The sequence below is a fragment of the Melampsora larici-populina genome (assembly GCF_000204055.1).
Source record: "Melampsora larici-populina 98AG31 unplaced genomic scaffold MELLAscaffold_72, whole genome shotgun sequence".
NCBI lineage: Eukaryota > Fungi > Basidiomycota > Pucciniomycetes > Pucciniales > Melampsoraceae > Melampsora > Melampsora laricis-populina.
Window position 1 is genome coordinate 354,214 of NW_006768836.1, and position 18,180 is coordinate 372,393.

The 18,180-nt window shown below is 42.7% G+C and overlaps 2 protein-coding genes across 2 annotated transcripts; both read left to right on the plus strand.

The window, feature by feature from the left end:
- Nucleotides 1-1,614: 1,614 nt before the first annotated feature.
- Nucleotides 1,615-3,412, plus strand: MELLADRAFT_94774 (uncharacterized protein; the record flags this gene model as incomplete). The annotated part of the gene is made up of 3 exons (XM_007417398.1): nucleotides 1,615-2,008; nucleotides 2,161-2,925; nucleotides 2,982-3,412. The coding sequence occupies 3 exons, from the start codon at nucleotides 1,615-1,617 to the stop codon at nucleotides 3,410-3,412; spliced, it is 1,590 nt and encodes a 529-aa protein (XP_007417460.1).
- An 8,941-nt stretch (nucleotides 3,413-12,353) lies between these two features.
- MELLADRAFT_79506 (uncharacterized protein) lies at nucleotides 12,354-17,564 on the plus strand (the record flags this gene model as incomplete). Its single annotated transcript, XM_007417357.1, has 22 exons — nucleotides 12,354-12,929; nucleotides 13,003-13,122; nucleotides 13,205-13,275; nucleotides 13,334-13,422; nucleotides 13,554-13,844; nucleotides 13,933-13,953; nucleotides 14,072-14,083; nucleotides 14,131-14,144; nucleotides 14,410-14,811; nucleotides 14,882-14,937; nucleotides 15,119-15,188; nucleotides 15,263-15,380; nucleotides 15,443-15,454; nucleotides 15,558-15,659; nucleotides 15,753-15,888; nucleotides 15,984-16,069; nucleotides 16,151-16,348; nucleotides 16,439-16,674; nucleotides 16,776-16,894; nucleotides 16,979-17,165; nucleotides 17,253-17,318; nucleotides 17,400-17,564. 22 exons carry the CDS (start codon nucleotides 12,354-12,356, stop codon nucleotides 17,562-17,564), a joined length of 3,147 nt encoding a protein of 1,048 aa, XP_007417419.1.
- Nucleotides 17,565-18,180: the final 616 nt, after the last annotated feature.

An 18,180-nucleotide genomic window follows, 5' to 3' on the forward strand; every position in this document is an offset into this window, starting at 1 on the left:
ATGGTGCTGGGAAGCAATAAGACGCTTAAAAAGCAATAGAATGAAATCCGAAATCGGACCTGGTGGACGGGTAAGAAAAGGGACCAAAACTCATGCAAGTGGTCCATCTTTTTAGTATTTAGATAATAATTCCTTGTTATTTTCTGAAGAATTGATTTTCTTTGGCAATTTTAATTTAGCTCCGTGAATTTTTGTCATATAAAGTTGAGGGAAAGCACAACTTGGGACAGTAAACTGAGCTTGAGTCAAATGAGCAGCAAACCACTCCAATGAAAAAACCAGAATCCAACCTGATTGAAGGTTTGGCAATTTGAGTCGGCGGGGCCAAAAAGGGCAAATTATCGAGTATTTACTTGATCCCAAATTGCCAAGGTCTTGCCTCCACGCACTATGAAATTCTACCTCCCCCTCTTACGTCACAATGATGATTGACCCCCTGCCAAATTAAATTGTGTATGTGCAACCCAGATGTCCTGAAGGTTGAGTGGAGCATGATGTCACTCCACGCATCAAAGCACAGTGGTTGTTTGAATCACCAAAAACAATAAAACCAAGTCCAGCCAATAAAAGCAAGAAACTAACTTAACACAAGTCCCATAAATCTTGCAGGGCCTTCTTACCTTCGCAAGCTCGGTGCCCTGGAGAGGGACTTGTGTATTACCGGCTAGTTTTGGTGTACCAGCAGGACCTCGAATGCACCTCATTGTCTACATTCTCATAACTCCTGTAGTTAATACAATACACAAAATATGAGGAGAGAAAAGTCTTCAAAGCAATTGAACAACCTTTGTTTTTGAACGAAGTACATTGATTAACAAGCTGTTGTCTTGCAAGAGCAAACAGAATGTGTTCTTTTAAATTTTGTTTTGCCCATGGAATTGTTCCCTGCAACAAAATTTCAAAATTCAAAAACTTCACTCCTTTCTTGAGAAAGCTCAGAGTGAGATATAAGAAATCTGAATAGACAGAAATGACGGGAACAGGCACAGGTAGCTCCAGTCCAAATGGGCAAGGGGCTTGATTGAGAGGAAGTATGACTTTTTGAGGTTTCAAAAAACCTCCCACCAAAACCCAAATTTTGAACCCCCTGCTGGCTCACCAGGGAAGCCCGATAATACAGAAGTCCCTCTCCAGATACCCAAGCTTGCGAGGAAATAGTGTCTGCTTACAGAGGGACTTAGTTAAGGGTATGTTTGGTTGCACTTACAGATTGTAAACTCCGTTTGACCCCAGTTACATTGCCCTGGGGCAATTGAGTTTATTGGTCAAATGAGTGGCGGTACCCAAAGGCACGACGGTACCGCCTATTTCCACGATACGAGCAAGATCGGACTGTGGGCGAATACAGGGAATAGCCTTATAGCAAAGGATGCTTCCCAGACACTCGGTAAAGGAAATTCAAGTTAGGGAGGACTTCCCAACCTTGAAAATTTTCCTGAGTGTCAATTTCCCCCACATCCGTAATCTCACGCTCGAATCTGGAAATCCTCACTGTCCTTTCTCTCTCCCACACACAATTCAAGCTCTTCAGCTTGCAGATTTCTTTTCGAAAAAGATATCATTACTTGGGGTTATCCTTTATCAAAAATTTAAATCCTTATTCAAGTTAAGAAAATGTTGACAGCAGACAAGATCACTACCAACACGCAAAATTTCAATGAAATGCTGAGAAGGACTAGCAGTAGGTTAAGAGGGGGTTCAGTCCCTCCACCAGATTCTGATATTGTCGTTCCAACTGCAACACTTGAAAGTCGTCGTGGTCGAAGCAGAGGACGCGGCTGTGGAAATTCAACAGTCTCCAATAGGACTAATGCTCAAACGCCCACCACACCAGTCGTTACTTTGACGGTACCCGGTGAGGAAGGAAATACGTCGACCAACTCAACAGCTGTCATCGCTCCAACCAATAAGTCGCCAAACAATCAAGACGTACCATCGACGCCAGGAACTTTGGTGTTACACTCAGGTGGTTTACTGTCAAGAGATAATATAGATAATGTGCCAAATTGTAAGCCACAAATTCAATTGTAACCACCCAGAGTGATGCCGCGTATAGCGAAGTTCGGTTTTTCCCACCTTTGGTGATGCCACCAAACGCGTGAAGCCTCCAGCACTGAGAGTGATAACTGAACATATCTTTAATTGAATTTCCTCGTACAGTACGTTCCCCAACACGTAGAAACATGGTCGCAGAAACGGGCGATAGTCCCCCCCGCGGTTTCCATTCCTGGTTGAAAGCTAAAGGCCTTACTGTTGTCAACAACCAATCTACTCCAAACCATGCTCTCAACGGCATGTCTACTGCTCTAGCTAGTTCAATTGTCACGCCATCACGGGTCGCTGCGCCAGCCCAAGAGAAGGAGAAATCGATCCTGAAGAAAATGCCACAACAAGTCGATTTGACCAAGGACGATGATGAACCTAAAGCTGCAGAAATGAAAAAAGTGGAAGTAAGCGAGACTGGAATAGAAGTTGACGGTTTGGTAGCCTTATCACCCTGGTTCGATGCTAAGATGAAACCATTCGAGGGATACATTCCCCTATTGATTTTCAATCCTCAGTGGTTACGATTAGACCTAGTTCGCCAGTCCCAAAGAGTCAAGAAAAAGAAAGACAGTGAAGACGATCGTTATACCGGTCTAGATGTTCCTGATGAATGGAGAATGAACTTTGGAGAATGGATATCGGCCTTAGACCTTTTTGTTTCTTATATACGTCACTACGGACACGGAGATGTTGCTGATAAGTTCGTTATTCACCGAGAGAATGTAATGGCGATTAAAAGAGAGTGGGCATCCTGGATCGTGGCCTTTAGATACAATCAAGCCATTTGGTCGACGGTTATGACCTTTAAGAATGCGGATGGCAAGTTAGCAAACCCCGCTGTTCGTGATGAAAATCGAGAAAGAGAAGCTCGAACCGAATGTGAACGCCTCAGTGATTTTCAACCCGGTTTCAAGACATTAACCCGTACGCTGAAGGCCAACCAAAAGCCAACATTCACCCTATCACCGGTGAATATCAACCGTTCAATCACCAGAAACAATACCAGGTCGCGAATTCCTCTAGTCACGCTCCTCATTATGGCAAGCCCATTGCCCGGTCCTGGCAACATGCCAACCATTATCCACCTCAACCTTTCTATGAAGGACCTAACAACCCAAGCTACCAACAATACGACGATAGAAGAGGTGATGGGAGAAACGTGAGGGGTCGCGGTTGCGGAGGAGGCTGGAACGGAGGTAGTGGTGGTCGTGATAGTGAAAGATACGGTAGTGGTCGAGAGAACGATCGTTTTGCCAACCGAAGAGGAGAAGGTGGTGGTTCTTGGCGTCAGGATGACAGACGCGACGACCGTAGAGGAGAGGCAAACGGCCCTAAGTACGGCGGAAACAACGGGAAGGCAAAGTAAGCCATTGGCCGAATTATTTCCTTTCAAAGAGATGAAATTTCCTCTAGACGTACCCTTTTTACCACCACCCAAAGATAGTCGGGTATAACGATTGTGGTTGGATTAGTTTCTTCTTGATTTGTAACCAGTCACAATGTTTGTAGACTGTCAATTGTAGAGATCGTCGTTTCTCCCTCTGACCTAAATGAGACATCCGCCATTGATGTCGTGGTCTCCATGAAATAAACGTCGTATGACAGGACTCTGTGATTAATTTCTGCCCTTGACTAACCTTCAATTGCCTTTCCATTACTTGCCTATAGGTTTGACTGGAGGAAGGAACTTGCCTTACCTGATCACGGACCTAGACTGAGGGTGCCTAACGAAGTGAGTGTTGTAAGAATAAAGCCATATAAGAACTCAGGCAGACACTATGACAGTAGGTGGCCATTAGAGTATGCCGTTTGTGACCTGAATCTATCGAGATGGAGGTCGTTGGTGGCCTTGTATGGGATTGAAAAAGATGCGCAAGAAGTCATAAAGGGATGTTTAGACGGGTTTCACCAGGGTATACCTGATCATACGATGGGAGATAGAAGGTGGTACACTCCCGATAACCATGAATCAGCAAAAATGGCAGCGGAAAAGATAGCAAACACGTTAGAGAAGGAACAGAGAGCAAAAAGGATCTTCAGACCTTTTACTCATGAAGAGGTGTTCGCCAAAATAGGTTTCTTCAGGTCTAGTCCGATGGGAAGTGTCATTAATGGAGATGGTTCCTTCAGAATAATCAACGACCTGTCTTTTCCTCACGAAATCGAGGACACACTATCAGTTAACAGCTTTGTTGACAAGACAGATTATGCCACGACATGGGACGATTTTAAGATCGTAGCAGCTTTCTTCAGAGATCATCAAGGAAATTACTTACTCGCCTTGTTTGATTGGGAAAAGGCCTATTGGCAGATTCCTATTCACCCGTCGCAATGGAGGTTCCTGTTTCTCATGGACCTATCGAATAGACTATGGCTGGACTCGCGGATTCAATTCGGTGGAGTCGCAGGGTGCGGCGTGTTTGGAAGACCTGCTGATTTATGGAAACAAATAATTGTATTAGCCTTTAATCTGACCAAAGCATTCCGATGGGTCAACGACAACTTACTTGTGAAAGATGTAGACAATAATACATCAATACAAGATATCGTTGCATTTAGTTCAGAGATGGGAGTTTCTTCGAATGCGGAAAAGGTCCATGACTTTGCGGAGGAGCAAAGATACATTGGATTCATTTGGAACTCAAAAGAAAGAACGGTGCGATTACCTGATGAGAAGTTTGATGCTCGCCTAAATGAAATAGAGGAATTCCTGGTACCAGAAGGGTCGTTTAACCTGAAAAAAGTGCAAAAATTTGTAGGAAGGTTAGTTCATACTACACACATTGTTCCTCATCTAAAGTGCTACCTCTCGAGTTTATATAGGTGGGAGAGTGCATGGCAAGTGGCATCTGCGAAAAGAAAAATTCCGGGTGACGTACAGGAAGATTTACTGGAATGGCAGGCGGCAATGAAGTCCTTTAAACAAAGACGGATAATACCAGATCAAGTTCCAATAGATGTAGAGTGGGTCGGTGACGCATTGCTAACTGGCATTGGAGTGCTAGTCGGGTCCAAGGGGGCCCAATTCGATCTGAAGGAAGGGTGGAATATGCAGAAAGCTTTGAGAGGGAAACAAAATATTTCCTGGGCTGAGACCGTTGCAATTCGTCTAGGTTTGATAATGCTCAGCACCTTTAGGAATGTAGGAGGGAAGTCGTTTATTGTACTTACCGATAACACAACTTCGCAGGCTGCAGTGGATAACAGGAAGTCAGGAGACGTGGAAGTAAACAAAGAATGGAAAAGGATTCAAAAGTTGTTGGAGCACTTACACTGCGATATTGTAGCACAACATGTAAAATCAGGAGAGAATATGGCAGACTTGTTGTCGTGGGGAAAGACAAGCGATCTGCAGATGACGTTGTGGTGATCGAAGTGCCAAGTGACCTACGTGATGTTGTTCGCCAAGTTCTTTAGATGAAGATAGGTGGTTGAAACGCACGATGACGTTTTCTTGAAATCGTTAGCTGAATTCCTTGAAATGTAATTTGAAACGTGTTCCGGTTGTATGTGTGTTCCCCTGTGCCTCTATAGACAGCAGTTTCGCCGTGAGTACCGATCGCCCCGATCGGAGTGAGTGATCAAAAGTTCCATGGTCGAGAATCGGGGAGACTAGGAGGCATTGATCCTGTTCTGTACCGCCGGTGATGATCAACAATTCTCGATCGCAACATTAGAAATTTAATACGAAGAATTATAAAACGTCACTTTAATCGATTAATTTATAAGTCAATCAGATAATGGAGTTTTTGAAGGATGAAAATGGAGTAGACTCATCAAGTGATAACGCAGTGAAAGCTTACATGTTAAAAGGTGGAACCTGGACGCCGGCGACATTAAAACACTATAACGCCGGAGTTTCCAAATTGATGACCTTCGCAAAAGAGTATAACATCCCGAGACGCCTCCTTCTGCCAATCGACCCTGAAGTTCTATGTCACTTCGCTGTTTGGGCAGGCCCAAAGTTGGATCAACGACCAGATGTAGATAACTGCCCCCCTATCAAATCAAATACGATCCGGACTTACTTGTCAGGAGTCAAAGCCTGGCATTTGTTCCACGGCTTCGACTATCCGCACAAGGAGACTCCGAGGGTGGAAGCAATACTCAAAGCTGCGCAAAAGTTAGAGCTTCGCCTAGAACCAAAAGAGAAGAAGAACCCGGTCTTGGTCAGACACTTGTTCGATTTGGTGAAGGATCTCGCAACAGGAGAATTAGAAAGACAAGTAGCTTACACGGTAGCCTTGACAGCCTTTTGGGGTATGGCGAGGCTGGGGGAGTTGGTGAAATCCTCCTGTAAGATAGATCAGATCCGAGTAAACGATCTGATTTGGGACCCAGATGGACATTATATCAGGATAAAAATTCAATCAGCAAAAACTGCGGCGGTTGACGAGATACAAGAAATTCACTGCCAGCGCCAGTCTTCCCTATTGGATCCAGTGGACGCTATTCGTAGGCTCATTAATGATACGAAAGCTACAGACAACAATCCGTTGTTCTCTTACCCCCGCGATGGGAAAAGGATAACCTTGACAAAGGCGAGATGTCAGAAATTGTTTTCGGAAACGTGGTTGAATCAGGAAGGAAGCCGACTTACGGGGCACTCCTTTCGCGTAGGAGGTGCATCATTGAGGTGGAACTTAAGTCACCCGTTGGAAGAGATTGTTAGAGTCGGGCGTTGGAAGTCAAAAGCTTACAAGTTATATATCAGAGAGTATAGCAAAGAGGAGTTATTAGAAACGCTACGTGTATTAGAGGAAGTCAAATTTAGGAGTTGACCGGAGGATCTTCGCCGGTGTTATGGTTGACTTAGGAATGTGACACCGAGTAGATCCATGCAGATCCTTTTTGAGTTCGCTGTATACGAACTTGACAGATTGTAGTTTTTAATAACACGACAAGCCACATAGCCCGGGGGGGTTGTCCATCGACTTGACACGAGACACAGTAGGTGGGTGATTGCAGGCTCAGGACTGCATCCCGAGTCAAGGGGAAGCGGTCTCCCGCCTACTGTGGCCGGTGTCCTACCTCCCTCAGCCTTTACCAAGGCAGAGGGCCCCCCCCAAGAAACCTAGAGAACTCAAGATGAACTCTTTAGGTTTGAATAGGACAAACCGGCTTATGAAATCATACTAGATGATACTCATAAATTAAATTGCAATATACTGTATGATTTCATACATATACACTCATGAGAGACAGTGAGTTAAAGAGTGGATGAGTGGCGGTACCCAAAGGCACGACGGTACCGCCTATTTCCACGATACGAGCAAGATCGGACTGTGGGCGAATACAGGGAATAGCCTTATAGCGAAGGATGCTTCCCAGACACTTGGTAAAGGAAATTCAAGTTAGGGAGGACTTCCCAACCTTGAAAATTTTCCCGAGTGTCAATTTCCCCCACATCCGCAATCTCACGCTCGAATCTGGAAATCCTCACTGTCCTTTCTCTCTCTCACACACAATTCAAGCTCTTCAGCTTGCAGATTTCTTTTCGAACCCACCCACCCCCCGTGTACAGGTTTGAAGCTCTAGTGACCCCGGTAAGTATTATTGGTAAGGGAAAGAGTCCCAGTAATGGTAGAAAGATATGAATTATGAGTTTCCTTTTTGGTTATAGGTATTCTTTAGTATGTATTTCTCTTGTAGTGCCTAGCCCACCGTTCAGCGGTCTCCCTCCTACTGTGGCCGGTGTCCTACCTCCCTCAGCCTTTACCAAGGCAGAGGGCCCCCCCCAAGAAACCTAGAGAACTCAAGATGAACTCTTTAGGTTTGAATAGGACAAACCGGCTTATGAAATCATACTAGATGATACTCATAAACTAAATTGCAATATATTGTATGATTTCATACATATACACTCATGAGAGACAGCAAGTTAAAGAGTGGATGGAGTTTTCTTCAAAAAAACTCCGTTATGGGTCCATTTGAGAAAATCACGTTTGGTGGAAAATCCTAACCAGACGTATCTTGTGTGCAAACTGTTTTTCAAAGTTTCTCACTCCCTCTCTCACCTCACCTCACTTCACTGTCGCATTCTACCACCTCACATTGACCGGTATGGATATGCTTTGGCAAAGTCCAATCCAAGAAATGATCATGTGACACAATCTTTGTCCTCTTTATCCCCATCCAACAAACTTTTCAATCAAAGTCGATGTTGAACAATCAATTAGGATGGAACGGGCAAAATTGAATGATTGACTTGAATTGAATCACCAATCAAATTCAACAAAAAATCCAATTCCAATACTCTGCCTCACTTTCTATGTATCTCATCTTTCAAGGGTGATTTGTGTTGTATTTCTGGACGTTCAAAAATTGATCATGATTGAATGGTTGATTGAAATTGAACAAATGAATGATTTTGAATGATTGATTGATATTGACCGATTGATTGAAATTGCAAAATTGCTAGAAAATTAAATTGAATGATCAAGAATTTGCTTCTACAATCAAAATTGGTTTTAAAGCTTTCATATGTGTATCAAAAAAGACAATAACTTTTTACACCAAAGATCAGGATGAATTTCAGTTCTAGATTCAAATTGAGACTTGAGAAACACAAGATAGATTGGAGGCAATGATCAGTGAGACAAAATCAGAAGGAAAGGCAGCTAAGAGCTAAAAGTAGAAATGAAGATTGGCTGGTGAGTGTTGAAGGTGTTGATTGAGTCAAAGAAATAGCATCTGGTTTGCTTGCTATGACACCGAGGAGGTTTGAAGTCTTTTGAAATGAAATTTTGTTAAGTCCAAAAAGGAGTTTATTGCATGGTTATACTCCCTTTTGGCGTTTATCCAAAGTACCCTTTTAAACTCCTTTTGGGACGGGGAAGGAGTTTATTTTGGGGTAGCATAAATGGTCCCAAACGTATTTTTTCAACAGCAATTATTTTGCAAAATAATTGCGATTATTCAAAATAATCGACAAAAATAATCGCTACCAAACATACCCTAAGTTAGAGCAAGAAAGGTCCAGATTGCCGTCTAATTTTGGAAATAAAGCATAAGGCACATCTTGACCAGTTGGTTGCTCATGATGGGAACAGCTATCTCATGTGAGAACTGGAGTCAAGTTCAACATTCTCCCCCCATTATTATGAGTTGGTATCTATCAAAGCCTACATGAATATAGGAAATCTTATCTATAGTGGCTCTCAAACCTGCCCCGGTTTTCAAAAAACCCAGTTGACCCAGTTGTTTTTTGGCAGCAACTTTGTGTATTAAGTTGACATTTGTTGACAGCTCCCAGCCAAAAATTCAACTGGGGCAACCGGGTTTTTTGAAACTGGGTAAGGTTTGAGAGCCACTTATCCTTCCGATCAAATCATATACATATTATCGTATCTCTGAAATACATCTGCATAGCCCAGATTTGTCAAATTTACCATATCAAATACAGTCAAACCGGAAAAGCTTGACCGATTTTGCCCGCAAAACTCGAGCAAATTGGCGGGGAATTGGTGGCAAGCTTTTCCGGTTTGACTGTAACATTTGGAAAGATGACTATTAGGGGATACAAAGTTGAAATCCGGCTGAAAATCCGGCCGCGTGGCCAGATTTCCAGATTCCATTTTTTGCGGTAATTCGGAATCTGGACATGAGTCCGGATTCTCTCAACTTTGAATCCCCCGACTTCAAGTTCCATGCCAACTTTCCACTACACCACCAGTCCCACATCCAATATCGACGACTCGCCCCCACTTCACATAGCAACAACTCGATACCATCGCAAAATAGCCCTCAAGAGGTCCATTCAAACAGCACGACATGCAAGAAAGGCGTATGTTCAGAACAACCTAGACTCACTTGCAATGTTTCAAGTCAATCTCGCTGGGATAGATTTTTCTTACGCATGATTCAAGCCTTACAAATCCATCAAATTACTGTAACTGACAAGAATTGAAAGAAGGCAGCTTTCTCGGTCAACCAAACTTACAATTTAATCAATCACAACATGAACCTTATGATAGATCAATCTCAAATCTTTCGATTGATGAAAAAGACCAACTCTTGACTTCAATTCTCACAAAGATTCCATCACTGCCAGCATTAAATATGTTCCCTGGTCGGAACATGACCTAGGCTGGGAATATCATTGAGAGAAGAATGGTGCATCAAATCATCTTGCACTGCACATCTGAGCCATAAAGCATACACTACATATGTGCAAACATCTGAGTAAATCCTTAGCTATCAGCTACATACAGGTCCGCTCAGTTTTCTGCTCATCTAGATAAGAAGTTCATGTGTAATACATGCTGTAACTTTGTTCAGATTGAGCCACACATCTCAAAATATTGACTACATATATCACAATGGCTACTCAGGAAATATTCATGGAACTGTGTAACAGTAGCAGGATGGGAATGTGATCACTAGGACCCATATTCCCATCTGGGAACCTCTTTAATGCTGGCAGTGCATCTGGTCTGACTATTCTTAAACTTATCTGTATCCTTGTTTGATTTGATTCGTGTGTGAAAAGATTATACAAAGGATCTAATACAAAATTCAGAGTTCCGAAAAGTGACTCTTTAACAAAACTTCTAGATCGAGGATGTCTTTGGACTAAGATCAACTGCTATTGTCTGCCAGTTTCATTCATCCACAGGTTTGAAAGAGTCTTTGTTCTGCAGCTTGAGTTAAAACATCTAAAATCGCAGGTTCAAGTGTTTTTAATTGATATGAAGCAGCTAAAGAGAAAACAAAACCAAAACCAAAAGAGTAGATTAGATTTAAATCAGATCGAATATGATTTTTAAAGTATTAATCAAGAGAAGAAAAATGATCTGTTACCGATCTGTTGTACCATTGAAGTTAATTGTCCTTTATTCAAAAAATCCGTAATCTTCACTCGATCTCGATGATTAGTTGAATTCCATAAAGGAGGATAAGGTTGATTTGAATGAGAATGAGAATGTAATGAAGATCGATTTGACTCAGAGTGTAAGGAAGGATTTCTGGGTGCCTGGTGTTGGATGAGAACAAAAATCTTGAGATTGAGGTGTTGAGTCGGATATGGAATTGAGGTGAGTGAAGAACTGGCCAGTGATCTGTTGATTTCTCTTTTTGCCAAATTTCAAGTCGTGGCCAGAAAAAAATGGAATCTGGAAATCTGGCCACGCGGCCGGATTTTCGGCCGGATTTCAACTTTGTATCCCCTATATGTAACTGCTTCGGGCATATCCTAAACTTTGATACAGTCGTTTTCAAAAAGCTTGCCGCTAATTCACCGCCAGATCGCTCGAGTTTTGCGGGCAAATTTCGGCAAGCTTTTTGAAAACGACTGTACCTTTGTCGAATTTCTCGTTCACGTATTTGATATCCCATGAAGTATATATTGTGGTCAAGGAGCTCACGGCCATGGGGTTTTGTGAGCAGAGCAGTAAATTAGAAGATGAAAGGGACGTTCGTGATGGAATGCTGTCAAGGAGATTTGCAAACAAAAGAATCCCTTATCTTGCAGAAGTTATCTGCATCAACGCCGAGTCATCTTATGTGAAAACAGAACTTTATTGATATCGATATGGTGTATAAAGATATTAATGTTTCACCATGTTGTGTTGCCAACTTGCCTTGCGTTGCCGCCTCACAAGTCATTTCCGGCGAGCTTTGTAGAGCATTGCGTCATGAGACTGATGTATATTCAAACACCCGCCATTCGGACAACGTCGATCCGGAATCGTAAAAGGAGGATATCGATTAAACAAATCAACAAAGTCCTTCACCCCAGCCTCACTATCGTGATGGAATGCTGGTCAAGCACAATTTGCAAACAGAAGGATACTTTATCTTGCAGAAGTTATCCTGCATCAACACCGAGTTTCTTATCATTATTATGTGATTTCAGAACTTTATTGATATCGATATGACGTAAAGATATTTTGATGTTTCACCATGTTGTGTTGCCAACTTGCCTTGTGTTACCGCCTCACAAGTCATTTCCGGCGAACTTTGTAGAGCACCGCGTCACGAGACTCATGTACATTCAAACACCCGCCATTCGAACAACACCGATCCGGAATCATAAAAGGAGGATATCGAGTAAACAAATTAACAAAGTCCTTCGCCCTAGCCTCGCGATCGAGGCCTCGTGAGGCGGGCGAGGGAGTTGTGAAGTTTGGATATCGAGCTTCCCCATGTAAAGGATCAGCGGCAATCGGAAATTGACCTATAATTGACCTATTCGAACCCTGATCAATTCTCATATCTTTCTTTCTCTTTATTATTCCTTCGCACTTGCAAAATTGCAACTTGAATTGACTGTTATTCGCATTGTTCCTAATAATTGGATGTCCGCGATGTCTTCCAGAAAGTCTACACGTAGAGAATATACGATTGTCACTGATCATCCATCATTTCCTGATATCGACTGGATTCGAACTTACGAAATCTTCAGAGCTTGCTCCACTATGCGTCGCGAACCGCCAGCCGTTATTGATCCTAGTTGGATATCATGCAATCCTGCTGACATTTGTAGCTTGGTGACGGAGGCAGCCAAAGCGGAAGATCCGAACCTGAAATTCCCGAACCCCGCCCAAATGGCGAAGACTCTGAGACATGCGCTCGAAGAACGCCTTGATGATGCGATGGAATTTTCCGAGTTTGTACAACAAAACATAGAATACAGTCTGAACGTCAACATAGAAGGAGCCGAAAAGAAGAAGCTTGTGATCGAACTCTGTCCGCCCAAAGCCTGCAAGTCCAACGCTCTAAATCGCACCTATGGAGCCGAAAAATTTCTGGTCGTGACACTCAGTGAGAAAGTACTTCGTGAATTGGAGTCGGAATCGGTGAACACATCCCCTCATGCGAGCTTCTTTACTCAGCCATGGCGGATCGGTAATCGCGTTTACCACACCGTTTTGCGGAAAGCAGTAAGAAACCTTTGTCTCCGATAACTTCCTTGATCACTTCAGGATATGAATTCTTGAAGCAAAACATCTACAGGCGAAAATTTACATGGTGCACATCAACCAGTCCGACTCGCCGGATTGGAGTGCGCTTGCGAATTTCATGAACGGGATCTTGGACATATCACTTAATAAGAACCTGTCCGAGGCCAAATGGGTAATCTGTTGCTTTATTTACCTATGTCCAGCTCTATGGTACGCACACAAGCTGACTAGCTTGTTTTCATTGTGTATCATAGGTCTCAAGAGGCTCGCTTCTTCTTTCTGCTACCCTTCCTACTATCGATATCCCCCCTGAGAATATCCGAAGGTGATTGACCACTTTGATTATTGATAGAATGATACTAATGATTTATCAACATGCCTAGAGTGCCTGATGTGATGTCAAATTCGCTTCTTGTCTCACCGGACTTCATGAACACGATAGCCGATGCTCTTGGACTGACTTACTTACCATGTAAGTGTATAATTCTTGCTTCAATCAAAACTTGTTGGGATCATGTCATTAATTTCCACACATCCACTGATTGCAAGCCGCTATCCGAGGTCACGTCAAACCCAGTAAAGACGAATTTGTATGGCGTCTAGGGGAAATCCCGCATACAGAAGGACGAGATTCCCCTCTGATACAGCTTTGGGAAGATCATCGCATTTTTGAGACAACAGCTTGTTTCAGCTTCAAGGCTTACTGTTATAACAGAGTAGACCGGGAATTCAAGCTGGTCGAGGAAAGTATGGCACTTTGCCGTCAATTGTGTCAAGTTGTCCCAGGAAAAGTTGGTAAAGCTGAAATAATGACTGACGGTGCGGCAGCACTCAGTCGGGTGGCAGCATTACATATATCATCTGTGAAAGGTCTTCGGCCCACATTCTTGCCATGTGAGTCGTCTGTTTCCTAGCTAGGACTTGTAATACCTTTTGTGTTTGCCCTCTAAAACAAATCGGTCTCTTTTGATTCTGCGTACAGCGGTATATCAAGGGAGAATAGGTCAGTGTCACTGAGGATGTTCTATATCTCAGTGAAGTAGTATGTTCAACAGACCCCGAGCGCACTTGGTGAAAGTCCAATTCTGATTTGATCTCGCGGTTTTTTGTGTTACTCACAGGGTTTGCCAAAGGTACGTGGTCATATCACTACTTGTATCGCATGAGCACATTCACTTAGCCGCTGTCAACCAGGTTTGTGGTATCTCGACCCGAATTCAAATCGACTCGATAATACCATTTGGATTGAGATACGAGATTCACAATGGAAGGCGGAACCCCAGGCAGGATTCTCTTATCACTTCAATCTTTGTCGTTACTCAACTGGAGTGAATACCACCACTTTGGGCCGACAAAACCTACCCGTCAGTGTGTTTAACCACCAGAGTTCGCTCCAACATATTTGGGTTTGCTCACGAGTTTTCCATACAAAAATCTATAATTTTGTATTTGTCTTTAGGTTCTTGCTTCAAGAAAAATACCTAATTCAGTCTTCGAAGAACTCGTCGACGAAGCTCTTAAAAGCTGTGTGCATGCGTTCGAGACGTCGGACCCGATGAAACTTGTTCATGCGCTTTCCAACGAGAGTTCCATCTCTGCCTACCGTAAACGCAGAGTAGTGACCCAAGATGGCAGTAATGGAATTGATCACGATCCCACCATAAATCGGACATTTGGCAAGACCTTGCCCCTAGAAAGTCGGATTTCAGACCAAACCTCGGACAAGCTTCAACAGTTCTCATTGCAACCGACCGATATTCTAGAATACCTTATATGCCTGCTTGAGGCTGGCTTTTCGGCGAGTAACAGGCTGGTGGTTGAGAAATTGAGATGGGTTAAAACTCATAAGTTACTTCAAATGGTAAGAAAACACATTTCAAGCCAAGGTACCTTGTCTCTGGTCCTGAGGGCTGATAGTATTAAACATGCAGCGACGTCTCAGTATTCCTATCAGTCTCAGCTGTTATGTTTATGCGATTCCAGATCCGTGAGCGTTCCGACTGGCAGGGTAGACAGAACCATCACACAGCTAATTGATCCATCCTCTACAGTACCGGAACCCTAAAAGAGGGCGAAGCTTTCCTACAGTTTTCGTCTTTCAGGTACTTTTAGCTTTGACACTCGCAGGCACCTTTAAAAAGGCTAATATTTTGTTTGCAATGAACCAGAGACTCTACAGGAACCCGACATGGGATCTTGGCCCGACACGCTTTGATATGGAGATCACCGTGTGCGGCTGTAAGTTGTCTTGATCTATCCTTCGGGCAAGTTACAGAAGCTGTTCTGAATTGTATGCACACCATATCAATTAGCCGATTGATATTCAAAAGGTACGATTGGTCGCAAACGAGCAATTACAGCGTTTATACTTTGATGTTCTCGTTTGTTCAACTCGTGGGGGTAGGGCTGTACTTAGCCTTCTGTCTGGAGGTAAGTCATCATATCTACGTGCATGAGATGATGCAACTGACATTAACATCGTTCTTCAATAGGTGACTATGATGGTAAGCAGAAGCATATGAATGCTTCATTTCTTCCGATATGACTGTTTTGAGAAATCATGGCAAGCTAATCGTCAACCTTACATTTTAATTTCATATATGACAGGCGACCAAGTTGCTGTAACTTGGGATAAGAGATTAGTCGATCCATTCCAAAATGCGGATCCGGATGCTTATGACGAGATAAAAGAAAAAGACTGGTTTGATTGTAAGCTAATCGTGACTTGATATCTATCCTCAATATGCCTTTTCCGAAGCCATTTGATTTCTGATTTCATTTGATTTTATCTTTTGCATTCAGCCAAGCTTGCAGGATCAATTGGAGATAGTCTTTTAGAGCCCTACCGTCGCAACCCAGAAAGATTTGTCAAAAAGGCTCAGGAAATTCTCATCGATGAACTGTTTACTCCTTCTAGCTTTTCTGCATATTCTGGGCGGTATGATTTGTTGAGTCAATTTTTTATTGCAATGATGGTGATCACTCAACCCAATTGCTGTTGCCTATAAGACTAATGTGTTTTTTGTTCGAAAGCTGTCATTATATACTAGGAGCTGATAATGACTTGACACTTACGATGGGATGGATCTATGTTACTTGCCTCGATGCTGCCAAAAAGGGTATGTCAAGTTATCCTTCCAGGTACTACTTTGTCTTGCATACCACGCTAAAGGTTCTGAAACTGCAATGGGCTTGATCAGGGCTCGTTCTCAAGAAAACAAAGGACTATGAGATAGTTCAACGATACCAAAAGGAGCTAGCCAAACTTGGTGTTGAGCTAGAGAAAAATGGCTACGCTCCCACTCCCTTCTTCCAGAAAAGCTTGGCTCGAAATGAAAAAAAATGTATCAAACCGTACAAGAGGCCGGAAAGCATTAGCTCAGAGCCATATGTTCTTGGTAATTATCTTTGAATTTCATTTCATTGTCATCATCTACTTGAAAAGTTCATATCAGCTTCTGATTGGCAAACTGAATGTTGAAATACAGAGGTTGTATACGAGACAGTCACTGCAGGTTCTGACCGATACACACATAATAACAAATCATATGACGATGCTACTCACGGGCGCCGTGCCCTGGACACGGATGATGATCTACGTAGACTTTTTTCCGACCAGAAGAAGAGCTTTGATAAGCCGCACCCAAAGCCGGGGCACCTAGCAGCTTGGGGGGCAGCCGGAGTGTGGAATGGAGTACTTAAACAGATGCAGCGTGAGATTGCGGTTTGAGTTTTTTTTCTTTCTGTTTTCATATCTTCGCTTTTCTCTTATGATTACCGCTATAGAAGTTAACCTGACGCCTCATCAAATGAACACATACACAGGACTTACAAAAGGAACACGCCAAGATGACAGCCAAGATGCAAATCCAACAGGAAAACGATCAAACCATACAAGAAGAAGAACATTATGTACCAGAAATGGGTAAACAGAAAATGCTTTTGTTAGTGAATCCTATCAACTAATTTTTTAGAACCACACAAGCTTCCTACCATTAAACTAAAAAAACGAATGATACCTCAACCAGAATGAGGCCAATCTTGAACAACTACCACTTGCGATTAAGTTGGAAAAATGCGTACAACGAGAGTGAAGCCGAGAAACAGTTCTTCGCTCAAGTTGGCCCTGTTTCTGAATCAGAAGAAAACGCGTTTCACCAAGGAAAAGAAGGATATCTCAATGGATTGGGTCCTGATGGGTATGCACTCTTAAAAGTATGTCATCCTATATATCCAATAATTATCTTTGTTGGAGAAGCTGGTTCTACTGCTGATCGATTTTTCTGCTTCAACAACATGTAGGCTTCATGTGCAGCTTCAAATTCGAATGCCGAAGGATATTTTCCTTATGATGTTGCGTTTCGGGAGGTAAGAGGTTCTTCACTCTGATTCCAAAGCAATTTCAATTGTAAATCTGATCAAGTTTTTCAAAAGATATGTTATCTCAAGGCTCAGGCATCCGTGAAAAATACGTATGGTCATTCTGGTTTTAGATTACCAGGGATCGAGCACGAATCACTCTCACCATGGACACTTGAAAGTATCAGTCATTATGCAATGCTCTCTAAAAGGATACTCTACAATAAGAGGGCAGCTACAATGGCTGAAGTTTAAAGTTTACTCGGTAGACCGCTTTGGCTTGATTATCTCCCAGAATCTATGTATAACAGTCGTCTGTAAAGCAATTTGTAAAGTTATGGTTACTGTCTCTTTTGTTCCTCTACAATCGAGATATCCAGAGGATTTAGTAAACAGTAAGTATATTCTCCAGTTTTGCCGATATCATATTTGTAATTTTAAAAAATTCTGCGGCCGTGGAAGTATCCACACGATTATAAGCATCAGCAGTGGTGCGAAGCAGATGGATTGTTCCATTGATTGACTTCGCAAAAATGTACTTCAAGTAGACAAAAGCTTTATCGAGTGGTGAACTAAAAATAATCGATCAGTGAACTTGTGACGTTACGATGTTTCACAACCAAAATCGCTTTCATTCCGGGTCCTTCTTTCTTGAGACAACGCACACCATGATTTTTTTGACATCACAACAACTATGAAATCTGCTCGGGAAACCCAAAGGTCATCTCGTGATGTTATGAGGAGTCGTCCTTTGCGATGATATTGGTTCGCAACCATCCATTCCTAAGCGCAGTCTCATCATCTCCATTACAACTCTGTCACTTGAAACCTCAAATTACGTCATCGGCTTTTGCAGAATCACGTTCGCAGG